The sequence below is a fragment of the Falco biarmicus genome, chromosome 1, assembly GCF_023638135.1.
Source record: "Falco biarmicus isolate bFalBia1 chromosome 1, bFalBia1.pri, whole genome shotgun sequence".
Classification (NCBI taxonomy): Eukaryota; Metazoa; Chordata; class Aves; order Falconiformes; family Falconidae; genus Falco; species Falco biarmicus.
Genome location: NC_079288.1, coordinates 48,048,987 through 48,064,855, shown reverse-complemented (window position 1 = coordinate 48,064,855; position 15,869 = coordinate 48,048,987). Strand labels below are relative to the sequence as shown.

Below are 15,869 nucleotides of genomic sequence, written 5' to 3'. Positions count from 1 at the left end.
ATCACTTTTATTTTACCTACCTGCTATGCTATGTTCTATAGGTCTTTAACTTGAAAGGTGTGGCAAGGACACCATCACGACAGAAACTGGGTTCAGGACCATCTATAAACTGTTTGACTTGGGTAAGGTTGCTAAGGTTGCTCGTTGTGTAGTGCCCACTACCTTGGGATCCAAATTTAGTTTAGCATTTACCAACGGTTTAGTATAAAATATAAAATAACATTTTCCTATCTAAGCAGATAAAATGTGCATCACCATGAATTATTCTTGCTGTATCTGGGAAAGGTCTTGATGTGCATGTGGAATAGCACTGCTTTCTAAGACACAGCCCCACGCCCCCAAATGAAACCAAATACATACACACACACAGAGTTTAGAGATCTAAATCCTCCCCAGAACTGTGAAGACAATTAGTTCAAAAAATGGGATTCATCTAGATTTCACTTTTATATTTTCCATCATCTTAATCACACACAGAGAGTTTAGACATCTAAATCCTTTCCAGAACTGTGAAGACAATTAGTCCAAAAAGTGGGATTCATCTAGATTTCATATTTATATTTTCCATCATCTTAATCCTTTTTATATTTTAGCTTGTTATGCAGCTGTCATGTAGATTGGCAAACAGGATTTTTTCGTTTATTATAAAATATTAAAGTACAATCTGGAAACTGAGATCTTTGCTGCATTTTAACCATGTTTTATATACAGAAGGGGATTCTTTAGACCTGGGTGTAATGTATGTTTCTGATTGAGCTGTACTCTTGTTAAAGGTTGACAATATTGCATTGAAGTATTTATTAGAAGTAAATAATGGTACGTCTCATTATCAAGGGCACAGTGAGGGGTAGCTGAACGCAAGCTTTCCTCTGATATCTTAATCTATCGATTGCCACAATGACACCGTTTGCCTCTTTCATGGAATTCAGCAGTAGGTCTTACCATGGAGCACAAAACCTGACTACCAGGAGGGACCAGGCTGGGGGGAGAGAGCAAGGACGGGCTGTAGTAACTCTGCCATTCCACCCAGATGACACCATAGGGTCTATAAGCTCATGATGCTGAAGCTCACTCTCTTTTAGAGGCTCATCTCTTTTGTGGTGAGGGAGAGAGAAAATGAAACAAATACAGGCAGAAACTAGTACAGAATTTCCTGGTGAAATGACTGAAAGGAAACTAAACTTGTCATGAAATAGTGATGGTAAAAGGCTTCAAAAACTAAACTTGTCATGAAAAAACAGTGATGGGTAAAGGGCCTCAAAGTGCCTACTTCTATGTGTTCAGGATTTGTACTTATATTGACATCTGGGCATCTGAAGCTTCAAGGTCCTTCTTTGTATCTGGAAGGAGAAACAAGAGAATGTAATAATTAAAAAGGAAATGCAATGCAAGATCAGTATCCTTTCCTACATGGATATTCCTCATCTTTAGTAAAAAAAATTAAAAAATTAAAAAAACCCATATGCCAGCAAATGATCATTTAATAGCAAATTCATTGTCACAGTCACAGCATCGCTGCACTGCCTGTTCTTCTGTAAGATACGTGCGTGTGTCTGTGTGTATCCCTGTGTGTGTGTGTGTGTGTGGTGCATAGCAACAGACTTTGTGCCAAACTGAAAAATGTTAAATTTAGCTTGCAGTAATAATATGTCTAGCTAATATAGCTGGAACCCATCTTGGAAAAAAAATCTCTGTTGTACATGAAAATGAATTATCCGAACAGCTTTAAATCTTCATATATATGAACTTTTCTGGTTTGGGTAGAGCAGTAAAAAATAAGCTTTTCAGTTGTACCTGGAAGGTGGCTACATTCGAATATCAGCTGGGTAATGACTAGCGAAAAAAATAAAGAAAAAGCTCCCAACAAATCGAAGGGTTCTGGGCTTTGGTGGGGTTTTGATTTTGCATTTCAGTTTTCCAGCTGAGCTAAGACCCCGGCTGTCGGAGAGGGGAATCGCCATGTGGTTGATTCCTGTCTCCGAACCTGCCCGGGGAAGGCAGCGCGGAGCGGGGGCTGCCCGCGGGCAGCGCCCCCCGCCGGGGCGGTCGGGCCGAGGTGCCGGGCTTTGGGTACGCTCCGTCGGGGGGGCAGGCGGTGGGAACACACCCCCCGCCCGGGGCCGCGGGGTCGGGACAACTGGGACCCGGCCTGGGGGGGCGGGGGGCGCCGCCGCGGGCACCGGCCCGGACCCCCGCCCCCGCCCCCGCCCCCGCCGCGGCGCCTCTGTCCGCGGTGCTGAAGGTTGGCGGCGGGGCCGCGCGCGGAGGGGCGGGGCGCGGCGGCCGAGGGGGCGGGAGGGGCGCGCTCCCGCCGGGCTCGCCGCTCGCGCAGGCGCGCCGCCGCCTCGCCGGGTGCGCCGCCCGCCCGTTGGGTGCGAGGGAGCGCGGGCGAGCGCGTGTGAGGGCAGGGCCGGGCGGCGGGCGCGCTCAGGCAGCGGGAGCACAGCGGCGCCGCCGCCAACGGCACGCGGCCACCCCCCCAGCCCTCCCCCCCCTTTCCCCAGCCGCTTATTTCCGGGGCCGGGACGCGGACCGGCGGCAGCGGGCACCGTGGGCAACGGCTTCTCCTGCGCCTGCCGCGGGGCTACCGCGGGGCTACCGCCCGCCCGTCCCTGCCGTGGCCGGCGCGCCCGGCCGCCGCTCGCCCCCCGCACGGGATCTAATTCGCTGACGAGCGCGCTCCGCGGAGGAGGACGGGGAAGAAGAAAGGGCTGTTTCCGTGGCTTTGTGGATGCTCTACTTTTCCTGGAAATGCAAAAGATTATGCATATTTCTGTCTTCCTGGCTCCTGTGTTGTGGGGACTGATCTGGGGGGTCAATTCTAACAGCATCCAGATCGGTAGGTGCCGGCATGCCGGGGGACCGCGCTCTCGTCCCGACGGACCTCCCGCTCCCTCACCCCCGCCGGTGTCACTCAGGCATTCCTGCCGTGTCGCCGCACGCCGGGCCCCACCGCGGTACCCGCCCGGCGCCCGGGGGTGCCTCCCCCGGCCCCTCGCCCTCCCCGAACCGCGCCCCCGGGGCTCCGCCGCGGCGGCCGGGCACGGGACGGACCCGCAGCCGGCGCCGCTCCGGCAGGCTGCCCGAGCCGGCGGGGCGTACCGGCACCGCCGGGCCCGGCGGCGGGAGGGGACGCGGCCGCGGTGCTGCCCTGCCGGTGCCCCCGCCCGCCTGATGCGAGTGCGTGTGTCCCTGCAGGGGGGCTGTTCCCGAGGGGCGCCGATCAGGAGTACAGCGCGTTCCGGGTGGGGATGGTGCAGTTTTCCACCTCCGAGTTCAGGCTGACCCCCCACATCGACAACCTGGAGGTGGCCAACAGCTTCGCCGTCACCAACGCCTGTGAGTAACGGGCGCTGCGCACGGCGCGCGCTGCCCGCCAGCCTGCCGTGGCGGCGGGGGCGGGGCGGCTGCGCGCGGCGGGGGCGGGGGTGCGCGCGGGGGCGGGGGTGGTGGGGGCGGGGGCGCCGCCCGCGGGCAGGTGCGGGAACGCCGGGAGCGGGGCGCGGGGCTCTGCGCGCGCCTCCGCCGCCTGCGCGGGGTGTGAAATGGTTCCTGCCGCCCCCGCCCGGCGGCTCCCCGCGCCTTACGTAAGGCTGCGCGGCCGCTCGCAGCGCCCCCGGGCTCCGCCGCGGCTGCGGAGCCTTCCCGTTAGCCGGCGCGGGCAGGGCCGCGGCCCCCTCCCGCCGCCGAGTCGAGGGGGCGCGGGGCGGCCGGCCGCGGGGCCGTCTGCCGTGTCACGCCGCGCGGTGCCGCGGGCTCCGCCTCGCCGCCCCGGGAGCTCCGCGCACCGCGGGTTGGGGGGCGGCCCCGCGGCCGGCTCGCTCGCCCCCCGCTCCGTCCCGCCCGCTCTGCCCTGGAGCCGCCGAGGCCGGGCCCGGCCGCACGCGTGCCGCGGGGCACATGCGCCGCTCGGGAGGCGGTGGGGCCGGTGCGGTGTCCGAGCGCGAAGGCAGCAGCCCTGGGCGCGGGGTCCCGCAGGGACGTGCGCTTCTGCGGGCCGCTCGGGGCCTGCCCCCCGCAGCCGCCCGGCGGGGCCTGGCGTGGTGCGGTGCGGGGCTGCGGGCCCGTGTCGGCAGTGAGGGCTGCGAGCGTGCGGCCGGCGTGTCAGGACGGCGGGGCTGTGCGCCCCTGTGCGCCCCTGTGCCGGGCTGCCCGCTCCCGCTGGCCTGCGGCTCACCGGCTGCCCGGTGCCGGTTCCCCCCAGGCAGCGCCCCAGCCCGCCAAGGGACCAGATGTGAGGGACGCTGAGTCTGGAAACTGGCTGCCAGGGAGAGCAATTTACTCCCAGTAGGCGATATTTTTTCTTTTTTTAATTATTTTTTTATCTTTTCCTTCCCCGATTTAGCTCCGCCGTGGTAGGTGTGGTGGTGCTGAAGAGGGGCATCTCGGCAAAGGTGCTGGGATAGGTGGGGCAAGAGCTCGACCCAAGGAGCTTTCAGTGGCGTGTATGAGGATAGGAAGGTATAGCATACATAGCTGAAGTCAAGAAAGGTCAGCGCACGTAATCGGCCACAGTACGCTTTGCTAATCTTTGCGAGCTGCTTGGAGGAGTTCTTGCTCTCTTAGGCAAGGAGGGTTTGCAGCAACCAGAACTGCATGTGGTTAGTATTTGCAGTATATGTTGCTGGGACTGTTGGTAAAGTAAGGGGCTGTGTAGCAGTCTAGATGGCATTCCACAAAGATGTGGTGGGTCTTTCTGTTTTTCTCAGTTCTGTGAAGTCAATGAAATCCTGAAAATAATTTATGTAAAATGCCAGATATTTTTTTTTTCCTATTATTACTGGAGCCAGGTATAGACACTTGGTCTTTGCAAAAGTAAAGGATAGATACCTTTCTCAAACTGCATCAGGTTGTTTATCAGTTTGTGTGCATGCATAGCCTTGTTTTTGAGCTTAGCCATCTTGGAAAACTCTTACAATACTGAGATGACATGTGCAGGCTGTAGACTGCAGTGAGGGACTTCGAGACTTCCAGCGGAAGGGAGATGCTATCCACATTTTGGGCTTCCCTTTGTCTGAACGTTGTCTAAGGCTTCAATTTTCAAGTAGTTTGAAGAGCACCAAATTAAGATGTGAACGTGTGCTTGCCTTTTCGCCACCTCAGTCACCGCTGCTGGTTTTAGTCCCGTTATCTTGTCAATTGGATTTAACTGACTGGTGGAGCATGTGCTCAAAATATGTATAGTGTCTCCGATTGTCTTCCAAGAAAGGTTTGGTTGAAGAACAATGAATTCTGAAGGCTAATAGTTGCCATATAAGAAGCAGAATTTAGCAGTTGATCACAGAGCAGTGCATGCACAAATGGGTAAGGAGGATCCTTCTGGGTTTTGTCTCTGCTTCTCTTTTGAAATATTGAAAAACCTGCAGGTTGTGTTTTTTGGTTTGGTTTGGGTTTTTTTCCAGATTAGGGCACAAAGAACCTGTGTTCAAACCCATCACTATCAACAGTTAAAACAGTGCAGGTGTAAAAGAAGGTCACAGAAATATAGGATAATACAGAACTGAAAATGCTTCAGTATTTACCCCGGTATTTCAATCCAGCAAGGCGATTTTTCTTCACTTAAGTGTAGTGGTAGTCTTGTACCATAATAGCAGTAATGATGTTCTGCCCTAAGAATAACAAATACATTTTCTACAATTGACAATTTGACAATCAAAATACTTCAGCTTTTGATTTATAAACCCCAACCCAGCTCAGCCTCAGGCTACAGAAACTGGGCAATGGTGTGGCAGAGGCGGTGCGCAGCCATACCCCTGCATTCCCCCGGCGCTCCGCCGCCCTGCTATGGCTGTGCCTGTCTCCCTTCTGCCGCTTGTGACCCAAAGGGGAACTGGGCCTGCGATTCCCTCGGCTTTAAAGCCAACCAAGCAAAAATCCCACTGTAAATCTGTTTAAAGGCATCTTCAAACTTAGTGTCAGCACTTGCTCAGAGTCTGTTAATGGAGCAGGCAGTTTTGAGACGAGTGAGTTTTATTGCTGGTACTACTTTTAAATTGGGTTCCTAATATCCAGAAAAGAGGAGATGGTGGTCATGTAGCCTTGAGGGAAGTTTGAAACGGTAAGAGTACTCGGTCATTTAAAGGTGACCAGAAGATATGCGTAGCAGAGGTGGAATGGACACTCTGAGTAGGTAGCCTTAGCTCACATCCGTAAGAAATAGTCGCTTTAGGTTGTTGGACTGTTGCGAGTCTTGTGCAGGGCTGTGTTGACAGGCCATTGGGAGTAGCCGTTGGAATCTAATTGCAGTTTGACACCTTGCGAGTGTCACTAGGAGGCTTAATGGTTTTGACTGAGAGATGGTGCAGTCTTTCTTCAGACTGATGTCACAACGAAGAGAAATGTTCACTGTTATGATGATTACTGTGACGCCATTCAAGAGAAATAGGCTAGGCTTAGCCCTTTTTGAGACTTCAGGGTGATTTGGAGGATTACAGTCTAGGTGGTAAAGGCAAATGCTAAGAAAGCAGTTCACACTAACAGAACCTCTTTGGCTTTTAGCAGCTGGAGCAAAGATACAGGTACTGCGAGTAATTCATAGGGTGGAACTGGAAGGTATCCAAACCATTGGACTTTCTTGTCCATCAGCACAGTGTAATTTGGCCTAGTCTGATTGGAGGAGTGCTGACCATCAGTGACATCAGATCTTTAAAAAATGGTTAATTCTGTCAAAACACAAAAAGAGGAAACTGGTGAAGATGAAATCCTTTCCTCTTAAATTCCCCAACCCAAACAGGGACAGTTGTGTTATGTACACACACATTTTTGCACTGAAAGGCTGTTCGAGTCACCTAAAGAGACATTTCCTATGGAGTACTATAAAACTTTCCTAACTGTAACAAGTTTTTTCGTGTAGTAGTTTTAGCACAGAGGTAATTATGCACAATCTTGGACGTTTAATCCTGCTGGCTCAAGAGTCAGTGTTGAGCTTTTCTATTTTAAATAGTCTTACAGCTCTGCAGGGATCACTGCACCATGACATTATGACAAGGGGATGCTGATTCATGCATAAACCTTAGATCTTTTCATTATATCTTCAACCAGCAGCTTTGAAAACCTGTGAATTTCTAGCATGTTGCAATTTGGGAGTCATGGCAAAGGTTTTCCCAGCCATTTTGGAATAGAATGCTGTAGATTGCATGCTTAAAGAAATACCAATCAGTCTACTGTTGGCAGAATGATTAAAGAAAAGGCAAACCCCCCCATATATTGTAGTGGTAACAATGGGAGAAATTTAGATGTTTTTATTTGAATTAAAATTACCGTGGACCAAGCTTGAATATATTTCACAATAAATTATTAGAGCTGATTTTAAAGGAGGTATTTATTAAATACTTATGTTTGAGTTCATCTATATTACTGCTTCTTCTCATTTCCTTTTCACTATAAAACGTTTTCCAGACCCAGCGAGCAGATACGAAATAGGTTCTGAGCCTTCTTGTAATTAAAATGGACAAGATCAGATGGGCTTCTATAGTAAAGTGATGCAATAAAACCAGGACGTAGCCTATAATAGGAGCTCTTGTGCTTTTGCTGCTCTCAGAACATTTCTCCCCTCAAAATCAAGCTCTGTAGCAAACTTTAAACATTTTCCTACTCCTGAGAGTTACTTTTAAAGAAACCTGAGGTATTTATTATGTGACAGTTCTGTCCCTGCTGTGCATCTTGCTCCTGGCTCACAGAGAATTTTCACACAGCTGTGATCCAGAATGTGGGCAGGTACAAATACGACAGTTTTCACTCAGCTACTTGGCTGTTCGGGTTTTTGTTATGTGATTATTGCATTAATTTTGTCCATATAGCTGAAATAAAAATTTACCATGCAGTTTTGAATATAGTATGAAAATATATTTACTCTTATAAACCTTAAAGTGAGTTATATTTAATAGCAGTTTGTCAGTTGTGTATCAATCAAGCCTTAAATGTACCAATCAAGCTTTTAAATCAACCAATATTATCAATCTCTTAAATATATAACAGTTTTGTTTATATTTAATATTTGAAAATGTAGTAACTTTTTTCTATTTATGCAACTGAAAGCATTAATTTACACCAACTTTGATAGGACGAGTGACTGCATGTAGCTGGGGATGTACTTAACTCGTTGTATACATTAGACTTACTGTACTATCCAGTGTGTGTCACACACCCTAAACCAAGGGCCACTGCATAAAATGATACTGTTACTGCCAGTTTCATTAGTTCTTTTATCAGGCTTCTCATGATTGAAATATTTTTGAGAATTAGCATGTTTAACAGATAAATCTTTTTGAACAGTTGATAATTACTAGGAAAGTATATGGTAACCTGGAACGTGTTATTCCTTTGAAAATGCATTAAACAGGTAAAGACAATTCTATTACCATTATGTAGAAAATTAAGATAATCAGCATAATTAATTTATCAGGCATCTTTGGTGAAAACATGATTGAATTGTAAAAAAAATATTTGCCTAAGGAAAATACAATTTTAAATTACTAATTCTCTAATATGTGGTGGTAGGACTAATTCTTAGGAAACTAAAAAGAGGAAATAACCCACAATAAACATTATGTGTGTATGTGTGTATACTTGCGTGTATATATAAATGTACTTACATACTTGTATAGCGAACAGTAGTTTATTTTGAATGTCACATAAATAAAACCAGGACATTGTTTAAACCCTACAATCCATTTTCTGATCTCAGAGCTCTTACTAGTAAGCGAATTTATCACTTTTAAGTCAGTGTTCTCACCCCTGTGAATTTGGTGTGTGAATTCCTTAATTTTTATATTGAAGGTTCATGCCTAAATTCTGGAACCAATGTCATTACAACTGAAGGCAAGGAATGTCAGGTCAGACTGAAAATAACACTGAAAAGATACCTAAACGGGTGAAAAATGTAAGTTTATGTATCAAATTCTCTCTCTACGTGTTTGTGAATGGGCTTCCCATGTGACAATTAACTGGAAATTTCATTTCTGAAATGAACAAGATTTTTCTGTTATTTTGAAATTGATCATTGTATATAGGAGAACATGAATACAGTGGCATCTGCTTTTGGAAGGGATTAATTCTTATTGCCATGTAGACTTCTAAAAAGGTGTAGGGCAAAAGTATGCATATTTTTATACAAAATATGTAGGTTTCTGGAGCATCATTATTATTTTTAATAAGTTCATTAAAAAAAAATCTGCATTGACTACAAGTACATATTAGATGTAACCTTGTTAAAACTGAAAAAGGACTCTGATTTAAAGGAATAAGACCTTCCAATAATGAATTCTGTATGAAAAAAAATTTAATAAAAGCATCAGACAAACATAGTGAATGCATATTGTAAAGCAGATAAAACAGTAAAGAGTAAAAGCAGGTTTTAAATAACCACATGTTGAACAAATTCTTAGTGGACCTTCTAAAATCATTAACTGTGCTTAAAATACTGTTATTGTATTTATTTGCATGCAGTTACAGAGTGGTATGGGTGTTTTTTTAAATGCTATTTACTTTTCTTCATCTGTATCTAGGCCCAGCATAGAACATTTTTGACTTTTTAATGCAGCATTGCTATACCCCCTTGTTTAACAATTATTCCATAACAGTTGATTTTTTTTTTCTTTTTCATTGTTTTAATAAAGATTGTCAAATAGAGCAGTTTATGGGGAGATTACCTTTTTCTCCCTAAAATTCCCATTTGGAAAATTAATACAGATTTAGCATGTCTGTCCCGAGTCTAATTTAAAGTGCAGATACTAAATGCATTTATCTATGGCAAGTAATTTTATGAGATTTTAAAAAAGAAAAAAAAAAACAAAAACATATTCCCTATGATTCTGCAGCAAGGTGTGCTTCATCTCCAGCTGCTACAATCACTCACAACCTGCTCTCAAACATGACTCAGAGAAATTAATAGGGTGTTTTGAGGGTGAAATGTTACATGCACTTCAACTAAAGATGGTGGAATCAAGCACAAGAAATGTTTTGTTTTAACTCTAATCTACAATTTTATTTGATTTTAGAGGAAGGATATTCAGATCTGTATTCAGGAACTTAAATCGGTGTGTGATTGCTTTGTATGGCTGGAGTACTGGGTCTGTAACTGAATTAACAACCACCTCAGCTAGTCCCTGAATGAATTACTGGGCTTTATTGACATGGAAATAGTATCTTCGTTACTTAACTACAGAAGGTAAACATGTCTGCATTTTGCTGTTAAAAAGACAGAATACTTTGCCATTTGTGTTTTAAAATGGACATTTTTTTCCAAGTGATTTTTACAATGAACAAGAGCAGGACAAAATTCTATGAAGTGTTCATATTGGCTCTGACTCATCAATGCATACTCCTACAACTGGTAGAAGAGTTTCAAAGCCCAATAAGGGACAGTGGCTAATTATATGGAATATTCAAAATAGGTATATGAACACATGCTTGCTATGCAATCCCACCTATTTGGTTTAATCTCAGTTTGAGGTAGTTGATATTGCATTGATTTGAAACTGCAGTTTTTCAGGCTGCTGTGGTTAAAGGCTGTCATACCACTGTAATTTATTCTCATATAAATCTGTTTAAAAACATAAACTTGGGGTAGAAGAGATGCTTCTGCTTATTGCTTACTGCAAATGGTGTGAAATGATTTTCTTTCATGCACTGAAAATTAGAAACAACAGATTCTTTCTAAGCACATGGTGTGATAGATAACGTAGAGAGCAATCTGCTAGGTAATGTGGAGATTCTCTCATCATCTATATGGAGAAGACTGCTTTCAGAGCTCCTGTCAGCAACGGGCTAGAGAGCTCAACACTGCTTTGCAGCCTGGAGAAGGGAATTGTTTTATATTCTTTGGGTTTCTGACTTTTATCAATGTACTTGGTAGTGGTAGGGCTCTGGCCTATATCCATAAAATGAAAAGGCTAATGTGGTTTACCGTCCCGTGTAATGGGGATCTAAAATATTTGAATGTGTTGCATTCCCTTGTATATGTGTAAACCATCTCAGAATGTCTGCAAGTGTATGCTAATGAAATAGACTGTACAGCTCTGAGCAAGTCAGAGTAATTTGTTCAATAATCATAAATCTTTGAAACTGAGGACGTTGAGGGTTAGCTTGCTCGAAGTGTTCCTCCCTGATACTAGTTATGAGTTGGTTTTGACAAAATGTCTTCCAAGCGAAAATTCTGATTGTTTTTTTCTCTTCTTTGTTTTTCCTTCATATGAATGTATAAAAATCCACAACACTTGAATAATACAGTCTCAGCGGGGAGTCTTTGTACAAATGTGGGTTCCTGCAAACAGCAGAACTTTCCTGCCTGATTGTACCTTGTGCAGACGTCCTGCTATGAGCGAGTTTATTCCAGGTGTAACATTTGAAAAACAGGGTGAATAATTTGCATGGCTAGTGCATACCAAGCTCATATTTACATAAGCTAAAGCAATGTTACTTATAGCAGAAGCAGGACTGATCCAAACTGGAATTACAGCGAGTGGTTAGGAGAATCATTCAGGATTTAACCCAGTTATTTCATCTCTGGTCCCTGTCCAGCAGAGGACCTGAATTTAACCATTTGTATTTCATTTCCCAGTTGAATGCCCGTAGTGCTGGGCCATTTTTGTTTTGACGTCAGTCTCTGTCTTTGTCACTCTTCTTAATTTTTTCCTGCCTTTATGAACTTTTGGTGAAAAAAATCTTTGTAATTGTACTTCTGTCCTGATGTAGGGAGAGGGAAAAGTAACTTTTAGGTTGTGGGAGCAGGAAGACAATTTCTTGCCCTTTGTCATTATTATGAAAAAGCATAGAGGAAAAAAAGAAAAGGACAATGTTAGGAAGATGCGGTTATATTAATTTAAGTAACTGCCCATTCAACAAATATTAATTGGCCAGATTTACACACAGCTTTTGAATTACATTTGAAGCCATTTTAAATTAATATAATTTTATTATATTTAAAGACTAGATGGATTGGAGGGATCAGGAAGTAAGTGAGAATATGAGTCATTATACATTATAAACTGTAGTATAAGTGTGGTTTTAACTTCACTCACAGCCTTACATCTACCCCATGTTAAGGTGCTTTCATTTGGTGAGAGTGGATCATGCTGAAATTCTGAAAAGTCATGACTGAGAAGTCATTCAGTCCTTTTACTGACTAATCGGATTAGTTCATGTATTCAGCAACCTGATCCCGTAGTCTGGGACTCCAGAGTAATAAGGCCAGGATATTTTTGCTCAGTGAAATAAATGGTCAAGCTTCCACTGATGGTAGTAGGAACATAGAAAGATCCAAAATTCCTATTTCTTTTTCAGTATGAGTGTGGAAGACCAATTTATTTTTTTTATATATGGAAAGAGGCAGGGATTAAGCAATTCCTAAAAAATTTTGTTTATTATACCTACAGAATATTTTTTCCAAACTTTACTGTTTTGTTTGTTGGGTTTTTTTATTTTTTTTGTTGTTTGTGGGGTTTTTTTGTTAAGTATTGCATACATTTCTTAAGTGCTTTGTCAGGATTCAGTATGGAAACCTTAGAAAAATAATTAGACCACTTCAGAATAAATATGTGAACAGAACAGTTAGCTAAAAAAGGAAAGGTTTGGTCTGTGCTTCTGTAGGTGAAGAAGAAAAACATAATGCTTGCTTCCCTCCTTTGTTTGCATCTGATCATGGATGTTACTGGGTAAAGTCTTTGCATAAATTTTAAATGTTCATGTTTTGTTAACTCCTTTTTCAGTTGTAGGAATGTGCATTTTGGCTTGACTTTATAGAACTCGGTAGTGTACTTACGCTGTAGAAGTAAGCAAGCATCTGTGAGCTGCAATACTGAATCTTTAGCAAGTGGAGCACTGAATGTTCCTGTGAGCTTCTCTCTTCTATTTTGACATGATAAAAAAAAAATATATTCTTCAGTGTCTCCATTTGTGAAGGCACTTTAAATTAACTTGCAATTAATATACCTGAAGACCCAGTTTGTGATACTCGCCCTGCCCTGTCTGACCTCAAGGTGTAGCTCCAGAAAATGCAAGTGTCCTGTAAGTCCTGCAGCACATCTGGCAGCCTGTGTGGATGCCTCAGATACTTACTTCAGTGTCTAAAATAGCACTTGGCACGTGTACTTAGTAACCTGGATAATTTCCCGAGTTTCATGAGAGTGTATCTGTAAACACCCACATTTTTGGGAACTGTGACATTTTTGTAGGCTGATAAGTACTTTTGCAATTAGTTGGTGTTTGTAGTGGAAAGCATGGGTCGTATTAAGTCATGACTTAATTATTCCAAATAAAATACATACTTTCAAGGATAGTATATGCCTATTCCAACATGCTGAAGAGCCTCCAGTATTGCTACATTTAACTTTGTTGTTCTTCGCAAAGAGTAGTTCACTTTGGGATTTTTGTTTTCCTGTATGGAACTGTTTCTGGCTGTGCTTTGGTCCCATGAATACAGTAGTTTGGTCAGTACTGTTTATCCTGGTATTATTTTCCATTTTCTGGTACGCAGAACCATGATTTCCTGTGCCTGTGTTCCAGGCTTTGTCTTGCACTCCAGGAACAGGCAATGTTAATTTTTTGCAGTATTTTTGTTACACGACATCTTGTATGTTGCAGCATGTAGAAGCGATTTTCCAAACTAAATATCAGCTGCCTAAAACAAGATGTATTAGGAGAACAGTCACTTGGTGCGTTCCTGTTTTTATATGTATTGTGATGTATTTCAATAATGTAGATTTAATTCTTATATTTCTTTTTTCTTTCCTTCTTTTTATTCCCCCACTTGTTCTGTCCTCACAGTGCTTAAAACAGTTCTCCAAAACAAGTGTTGCTGCTGCTGGGTTGTTAAAAAGACTGAAAATAATGATGCTAATTATTTAATTCTGACATGTTGGTGGGTCTGTAGCAAGAAAATTGTGCCTTTAAAATTGTCTTATTTACTATCCTTTGAAACTTCCCGGGGAAGCTAGCAATGCTTGCAGGAACATGGATAACCTAGTCATATCGCTGCAGATTGCTTACCAGCTGTGGGCTTGATTTTGTGGCTCAGCAATTTAATCAGATTTGCTTTTGGTCTGATCCTCGCCCTGCCCCCCCTTAAGAAAAAGTCTGTGCTTTTCCTGTAGGCTTCCTTTTCCCCCTTTCACCTCTGCCAGCCAGTTAATTATACCAAAAGTATCTGTTTCAGGAAGCCTAGTCCATCTCATTAGAATTGTCTTCTGCTTTCCAGGTTCAAGGGTGTTAAGAACTTCTTGCTCAGTGACTGATTTTATTTAGGATACATATCCGCTGCGTGATAGTGACGTTAGTGGTAGATATAAAGTGTTATGCTTTTGTTTGCTTATTTGTTTGGTTTTCTGAATGCTTTCTGTACTAAACCCCAAAACTTCTCATCTTATTCCGAAGCACCTTCCTAAATGTGTATGATAGACCAAAGGAGGGATTGTGGAACTTGACAAGCCGGGAAGAGGTATAGCTTCATATACGGTTCTCATGCTGTAGGAGAGTTCTGAGGGGAAAAAACCCTGCACATGATTCCAGACTTACAAGCCAGGGGTAGTTGTGCACATTGCAGTTTAGGTTGCTTCCTGGCATTTATGACAGTTCCTCGTTCTGTAACCCGTGGTGGCTTTATACTTGCTCTGAGTCCTTCCTAGCTGTCATGACATCTCCAATTCTTTTCCATGAAGTAGACCAATGCAGGCCAGTCCCCAAAGTGATTTAGAAACTATGGTGCCTAACACTGTTAGGTGTATGAACTGGGAGCTTGAAAGCATCCAGGAGTGGAACAGGGCTGGAGGCAGCAGTGTTACCCAGGCTGAGAGGTGCGTTATGGATAGATACCCAACAATGAAACTGGCAACAGTTAGCACCTAGTGAAAAAGTCATTAAGTCAATCTAAACAACAGAAAGATGCTATTTAGAAGCTTCTAACTGAAACTGCCATACTGAAACTGTTCCTCTCCCTTCTTGGGTGACTGACTATAGCTCCAAGGCAAAGGAATGGCTAGAAGCTACTTCTCAGCTATAAGGGGTTTAAACGCTCCGGTTGTATGGTGCTCTGGATGCTGTACTGATCTTTCAACTTTTGGTTGGAATAGCCCAGTGGTGTAGAAAGAAGTGAGAGAGTCTGGGAGCTCAGAGGACGGTAGAAAAGAAGAGCTGACTTTTTCTCTTCTCTTCATGGAACACAGTTGGGGCCAGGGTGAGAAGGGTGTTTTTTTACACGTGAGAAGAGAAGCAGTTACACAATCAGCTCTCCTTTCCTCTGGATATACGAACCTCAAGGTTTCTCAATCTAAGTTCTTCATCTCTATTTGTACTACTGGACTTGTTTTTTTGAACCTGATATCGTAATAGAAAATAAGTCTTTTGGCATCCTTTAGGAGGGACTGCAGTGTGGTTTTTTTCCAAGTTTGTTACTATGCTGCAGTTAGAGTTTGTATTCTATGTTGTATGTTTTAGGTGGTTAAAGTTAACCCTGTTTGTATTTCAAGCTGCACAGGCCATGAGTAACATGGTACTTGCTCTTCCCATGGGTTTAGTTGCTTCATTGTTTGTAGATTAACTTCAGGGTAGGGAGTTTAATCTGTAGAGTTTTTTGTATGTTTAGTTCTGGCTTGAGGATAGAGATTTCTTCATGTTTAGCTGCTACGGCAGCTACGTTCATGGATGCTTAGGCTAATGGGCACTAGATGGAAAGATTAGGATGCTGTTGACAGGATGTTTTCTATGAAGGATGCTCAACTTTCTCTATGCTTTTCATCATCTGTCAGACAATCTGTTTCATCCAAAGTATTTGCTGAAGGAGCTGGTTGGAAAACGAGAAGAGGAATTATTTTTAGGAATTATTTTTTCCTTTTGGTCATCAGATAAAACAAGATTAGCTTGGTTTTTTTCTGTGT

General features: G+C 44.0%; 1 protein-coding gene across 6 annotated transcripts in view; it reads left to right on the top strand.

Moving 5' to 3' along the window:
* Positions 1–2,353: 2,353 nt before the first annotated feature.
* GRIA2 (glutamate ionotropic receptor AMPA type subunit 2) overlaps positions 2,354–15,869 on the top strand; it is a 96,896-nt gene continuing 83,380 nt past the window's right edge. For 5 of the 6 annotated variants that reach the window (XR_008819003.1, XR_008819009.1, XM_056321941.1 and 2 more), the window contains exons 1-2: positions 2,631–2,839; positions 3,199–3,339. Coding sequence is in view for 4 of the 6 variants with exons in the window: in XM_056321941.1 (XP_056177916.1) it covers positions 2,752–2,839; positions 3,199–3,339 (229 nt within the window). In the remaining 2 variants the exon portion in view is untranslated. Of the gene's footprint in view, positions 2,840–3,198; positions 3,340–15,869 lie in introns of all 6 variants that reach the window. The other variant, XM_056321953.1, reaches the window with a different exon arrangement.